General features: G+C 45.4%; 1 protein-coding gene across 1 annotated transcript in view; it reads right to left on the reverse strand.

Annotated features, from left to right (window-relative positions):
• The window catches only part of STARD9 (StAR related lipid transfer domain containing 9), a 119,158-nt gene extending 116,247 nt beyond the window's left edge, over window positions 1-2,911 (reverse strand). Inside the window, exon 1 of the mRNA XM_027775789.1 lies at window positions 2,781-2,911. Coding sequence (XP_027631590.1) covers window positions 2,781-2,827 — 47 coding nt within the window. The 5' untranslated portion in view covers window positions 2,828-2,911. The remainder of the gene's footprint in view (window positions 1-2,780) is intronic.
• Between the last annotated feature and the right edge of the window lie 3,830 nt (window positions 2,912-6,741).

Here is a 6,741-nt window from a genome sequence, read left to right on the forward strand (position 1 = left end):
TTGCAGAGGAGGGCTGGTGCTGGGCTCCCACATGACCAACTGCAGTTTGAGTCCCAGAACTGTGGCTTGCTTTCTCACTTTCTATTTCTGTCTCTCTCTGATTAAATTAATAATTAATAAAGTTAAACAAATGAATAAAATTTTTTAAAAGTCTATTGAGGAGCCTCAAACAAGGCACAGTGGCTGCTAATACAGCTTGCTTCTCTGACTCAACAATTCATTGGGGAGGGATAGTGCCAGCAGTGGCATGGCAGTTATGTAGTCTGAGTCCCAGACCCTAGATTAAAGCATGGCCATCCTCCCGGCAGGGGTGTAATTTCTCACTTTCCCTCTCTCTTTGGCAAGCAAAATGTGCCCTATGGCAGAGATCTTTAAAAAATAAACAACAAAAAAGATTTCCAACAAGGGTAAGTCCACAGGGTGCCAGTATCAGAATTATGAGGAGTGCGGAAGGAGCCCAGGAATGACAACAAGCTATATTATAACAAGCTCCCAAATGGATTTTACTGTATTATTATAGTTTGAGAATCACTGTTCTAGAGAAGAACATAACCAACTCTTTACTACTTGATATCTATTCCTTTGTAAAGCTTAAAAAAAAAAGAAAAAGACAACTGGGGCCAGCAGATGGCGTGGTGGTTAAGGTGCTGGACTCCCACCTGGTCAACCATGGTTCGAGTCCTGGACCTGGCAGCTTGCTTTCTCACTCTCCTTTTCACACCTCTCTCTCTCTGTCTCGCTCTGGTCAAACTGAAGAAAGATAATAAACAAATAAAATTAAGTAAATAATTTTTTAAAAAGACAACTAAGTACAGGGATCTGAAAATTAAAAATAGTTGTTAAAAATCATAGCTGGTCCAGTCTGGAGGCAGCAGCTGGTAGCAAAGAAAACTGTAGTACTGGAAGCCATGAGGCCAGCCACAGTTTGGAGCCAGTCTCAAGAGTTGCTTGAAAACAAGCCAGGGGCATATGTCCTGGATCCTGAGGAGCTGGAGCACTAAAGAAAGGGGATCACACAAGGGTGTGTGTGTTTCTCTGTCTCTCACTCTCGACCATAAGGATGTGTGTGTTTCTCTGTCTCTCACTCTCTACCATATCTGTCTCTCACTCTCTACCATAAATAAATAGGCTAAAAAAGAAAAGAAAGAGGGGGAGACAGGTGGAGTGGTGATTAAAGGTGCTAGATTCCCACATGGTCAACCCCACTTTGAGTCCCGGACCCAGTAGCTTGCTTTCTGGCTTTCCCTTTCTCTCTCTGGTCAAACTAATAATAATAATAAAATTGAATTAAATAAATAATAATTTTAAAAAAGGAAAAGAAAGAAAAAATCATAGCTAACAGTCTACGGGACACTTAAAATAAGTCAAGCTTTTCTTTTTTTTTTAAAGTTTTTGCTATAGGGTGTATGTGCTCACCAGAGAGATAGCAAGCTAGCAGAAAAAGTGAGAAAAAAATTTTTTTGGGGGGGGATGGCCATAACCTCTCCTCCTCCCAGGATTTTGGGCACCCATGCACATGCACCCAGAGTGGTTTTCAAACCACTAAGTCTGGAACTCCAACCCATATAGTGGGTCATGTGGGATCCAGCCACCTTACTCCCCACAGCACCTGCTGTCTCCCTGTCCTGGGATTTTTTTTTTTTTAACTTCCTAAATAATTTACATGCCTTCAGGTCCTAAACCACATTCTTTATCTTCTATCATTCATTTCCCTCTAAACCAGTCCCACCCCTCAACCCTAACCCAAATTTATTTCCATTCCCTAACAGCCTAAATCCTTTGCTCTCGGTGCTTTTACCACATACAGGGCTCTTTACGTTATTTCCACCTGTTAGCAAACTCTAATCTTTTAAGAAACAGTTCAAGCACCAACCTTTGCAAAGCTTCCTCTGACTTTCCAAAAGTATTAGTAAGAAAAGAGTGAAAAAAGAGAAGAAATGATGTGTCTGGACACTGGATGCCTCAAGACAGAGAGGATGGCGCACCGCGAGGACCAGTACCGAGGAGGGTTAGAGTAACTCCCCTACTTCACAGTTCTGCCCTGGATCAAGTCGGGTGGGGAACAAGATGAAACCACGCTCTCTCCGGACCTCAGTTTCCTTCTCAAGCCCCTCACAATCTGCCTTTCTCCTTATCTTTGCAGAGAAACCCACGTGCACCCGGGACACACCACTCTGCCTCGGTCCTCACCGCCCACAGCCACCCAGAAGAGAAGGCAGACTGCCCAGCTCTCTCCGAACCCTCCTCAACCAGCCCAGTGAGATGGGCGGCGCAGGTGCACGAAGACTTGCGCGGTCCCTCAAAACTGCGGCTGGCAGGGGCCGGCCGGTGTTGTGGTGGTCAAGGGCGCTGGACTCCCACAAGGGCGACTGCCGTTTGAGTCCCGGCCCTAGCGGCTTGCTTTCTCGCTTTCCCTCTCTGGTCAAATTTAAATAAATAAATAAATAAATAGTTAAAGCGATTCTTTTAAAAGACAAAAATGAAAAAAATAAATTAGAAAAACTCCTGATGGCAGGACGCCAGGGACACGCACACAGCGCAGCCCTCCCCTGGGCCATCCGAGGACCGCTACCCAGCGCCCCCGACCGCCGGCAGGACGCGAAAGCTCCAGCCGAGGCCCTGTCTTCCCCGCCAAGCCTTGACGGCTTCCGGACCCCGAGCCCCCGGCTCACTTTGTGTCTGGTTTCTCGGCGCCAGGAACTCGTGAGGAGGAAGGCGGGGCCCTCGTGCTCCTCTCAGCTCGTTTGACGCCTCAGGCGCCCCCTCCCGCCCAGCCTCACCTCTTGCTGAGGGGTCGGACCCTCACGGCCACCCGCACGTTCGCCATCTCTCGGCTACAACCCAAGTCCCGAGGACCGGCCCAGCGTCAGCATCCCGGCTCCAGCTCAAAGCCCAGCCTCGAGCCCTGCCTAGTGGGCGGGAGGTTGTCCGGCTCCGCCCTCTCGCCCCACCTCCCACAGCGGCCCCGCCCTAGCGTGCTGTTGCCAGAGCCGGGCGGTGCCTGCCGAGCTCGGCCAATCCACAGCCCGGTAGACACAAGGATGCCGGTCCCGCCTCGCTTATTGTTTTTCTTTTTCTTTTTTTTTTCTTTTTTGCTGTAAGGTGTGTGTGCTTATCAGAGAGAGAAACATTAAGTGAGGAAACCACACCACAATCGCTTCTCCTCTCGGGATTTTGTGCACACCCGTGCCTGTCGAGCTTTCAGGCTGTTGGGTCTGGGATTCGGGGAAGTTGGCTACGTGGGGCTAACCACCTGCTGACAGAAGCGGTGCTTGTAGAGCCTTCCCCCATCCTGATGGTGGTGGCCCCGATGTTTCACAGCCAAGGTTCTTCCCAGGTCCCTGATAGCTTCGGTTCCCAGATTCGGTGTCTTTGTTGTATAGTCAAGGAAATCCGTTACATCCGGAAGTGCGCAAAGTAGTTTGCTAAACAGCTTTATCGCTAGAGCTGTCGATTCTACAGTAAAATTTTAGGTGCAAAAACAAAACGGGCAATACACTACGTTTTTGGAGTACCTAACCATGTGCATTTGGAGCGTGAAGAGGAATTGAGTCTCACAGGTGAATTCTTTGTGCTGGAACCTCATGGCCACCCTGGGACTGTGTGGTAGTGGAGGGAATGCTATCTGATCAGAATCGGTTGTTACTTTTTTTCTTTTAAAATTAACATATAATCGTTGTACATAATTGTAGTGGTATGATTTTACCACACAAGAATACAATATGTAATGATCCATGCAGGACAATTAGCACACCCATCATCTCGATCATTTTTATGACTTCTGTTCCAAACATTCAAAATCCTCCCTTTTAGTTACTTTGCGATAGGAAGTTGTTGCTTTGAGTACTAAGGCTCAGTGTCTCCTCATGGGAAAAGGTTGTGCACGGAAAAGCACTTGCCCATTCAATTCCACACCCCACACTGTTACTCAGCCACTACCCTAAAGCAAGCCAGAGTCAAAAAAAAAAAAAAAGTTAAAGTAGCTACATGTTGGAAACCTGTTAGTTCCTAAGGTCCCCATAATTAACAATCTTTTTCTTTTTTTTTAATTTTTGAGAGATTTTTGCTATTGGGTGAGTGCACCCACTGGAGAGCAGAAAAAAATGAGAAATCACCTCCCCCCACCCCAAGGGGCATGGCCATGTTGCAATGTCTTCTCTTCTGTTCCCCTCTCTAGATTTTGGGCACACATGCGCACACACACACAAGGCATGAGTGTTAAATAAAATAATTTAAAGAATTATTTTATTTAACACTCAGCCTCAGCGTCTGAGACTTTAACAATGCAGTCAGCCATGTGGGAGTCCAGTGCCTCAATCACCACACCACCTGCTGGCCCCTCAAAAGTCTTTTTTTAACAATGGCTAGTTGAGTTGGTGAGGGGGCGGGACCAGCAGTTGGTGTAACGGCTACGTCGCTGGACTCTCATGTAGTCAACCATGGTTCGAGTCCCAGACCTGGTGGCCTAAACTCACACAGGGTGCATGTGCATGCATGCCCAAGATCCCGAAAGAAGAGTGGAAAAGAAGAGATTGCACCATAGCCATGACCCCTGTAGCAAGAACCTCTCCAAAAAAAATGATGCGGGACTGGCAGGTGACATGGTGGTTAAATGAGCTAGATTCCCATATGGCTGATAGCGGTTCTAGTCCTGGACCTGGCAACTTGTTTTCTCGCTTTCTCTTTCTCTGTTTCTCTCGGGTCAAATTAAAAAATAATAACAAATGGAATTAATTACAAAAATAAATTATTCTTTTAAAAAACATACAATTAGTGCTCACAAAATGAAGCCAATCAGCTACACTCCTACAAATAAAGAAAATGTGGTATACACACAATGGAATACTATCTAGCCATGAAAAAGAAAATCCTGGCATCAGCAGGTGGTATAGTGGTTATGTTGCTGGACTTTCACACAGCTAACAGTTTGAGTCCCAGACCTGGTGGCTTGAAAATCACACTGGGCGTGTGTACATGCACATGAGTACATGCATACCCACGATCTTAAGAGAACGGAGGAGGTATTGTGGCTTGGTCATCCCCTCTGGGGAGTGATTTCTCACTTTCCTTCTCACTGTCTCTTTCTCTCTCTCCAGTGAGTGCATGTGCCCTCAGGCAAAAACCTCTTAAAAAAAAAAAAAAGAAATCCTGTCATTTGTGACAACATGGATGAACCTTAAGGACATTAAGTAAAATAAGCCAGGCATAGAAAGACATATACTGCATGATCTCATTCACATGTGGAATCTAAAAAAGGTGGTTATCAGGGGCTGGGGTGATTGGGAAGGGGATAATGGAGAGATGTTGGTCAAGGGATACAGAATTACAGTTAAATCTGAGAAACAGATTCAAGAGATCTATTGAACAACTAGGTAACGTAGATTATGTTCTTGAAAAATGCTGCAAGAGAAATGAATGTTAAGTGTTCTCTCCATGAATGTGATACCTAAGAGAGGTGATATATTTATTAATTAGATTTAACCATTCCACAATATACCCCTACTGAACTGTTTTTTTTTTTTATTTTAAGAGAGAGATAGGGTGCATGCACTCGCTGGAAAGACAGAGATAGAAAGTGAGAAGTCACACTCCTGGGGTGATGGCCATGCCGCAGTGTCTTCTCCACTCTCCTCTCAGGATTTGGGTGCACATGCACAGGCGCCTGCTGTGAATTTTAAGCCACCAGGTCTGGGACTCAAATCACAGTCGCCTATGTGGGAATTCAGCAATGTAACCATTATGCCATCTTTTGGTCCCCCTATACTGAATTTCAAAGTACCATGTTGCACACATATATATATACACAATGTTATCCTTTTTGTTATAAGGTATGTGTACTCACTGGAGAGAGAAACAGAAAAAGAAAGAAAAACACAGTATAATCCCTTCTCCTCCATTCTCCTCTTGGGATTTTGGGTGCACATACACATCCCTGTTGTGTTTTTCAAGCTGCTGGGTCCAGGACCTGAACAGCAGTTGGCCATGTGGGATCTAGTCATCTTAACCTCCACGCCATCTGCTGGCTCCATTTTTCTACTTAAAAATAAAAGTTATAAAGTTAGGCTGGCCTTGCCACCTAATGGCTAAGGGAATTGAATCCCACATGGCCGACCATGTGGTTTGAATCCTGGCCCCAGTGACTTGAAAACATGGCAGGTACACATTTATGTGGCTCCAAATCCTGAACGGAAAAAGGAATGTGGGATGACCATGCTCCATTGGGGGTGCTTTCTCCCTTCCTCCCTGTTTCTCTCTGGTGAGTACACAGAGCCTTCCACGATTTTTTTTTTAAAGAATTATTTTATTTAACTTTATTTTAATTTGACTAGAGAGGGACAGAGTGAGAGAAAGAGGGAAAGTGAGAAACCAAGCCACTGGTGCAGGATTCAAACCTTGATCAGCCATATGGGAGTCCAGCACCCTTAACCACCACACCACCTTGCCAGCCCACTTTCACAATTATTTAAACAAAAAAATTTTTAAAAGTGAGACCAGTAGATGGCATAATGGCTATGCCACTAGACTCCCAAGTAGTCGACCACAGTTCGAGTCCCAGGCCTGGTGAATTAAAACTCACAAGTGCATGTGCGTGCATGCCCAAGATTCCAAGAGGAAAATGGAGAAGACTGTGGTGTGGTCATTCCCCCTGAAGGTGATGTTTCATTTTCTATCTCTCTGTCTCTCTGGCAATCACACGTACCCTATAGCAAAAAAAAAAAAAAAAAAAAAAATTGGGACAAC

Source organism: Tupaia chinensis, unplaced genomic scaffold (assembly GCF_000334495.1).
Source record: "Tupaia chinensis unplaced genomic scaffold, TupChi_1.0 Scaffold000605_1, whole genome shotgun sequence".
NCBI classification, from domain to species: domain Eukaryota; kingdom Metazoa; phylum Chordata; class Mammalia; order Scandentia; family Tupaiidae; genus Tupaia; species Tupaia belangeri.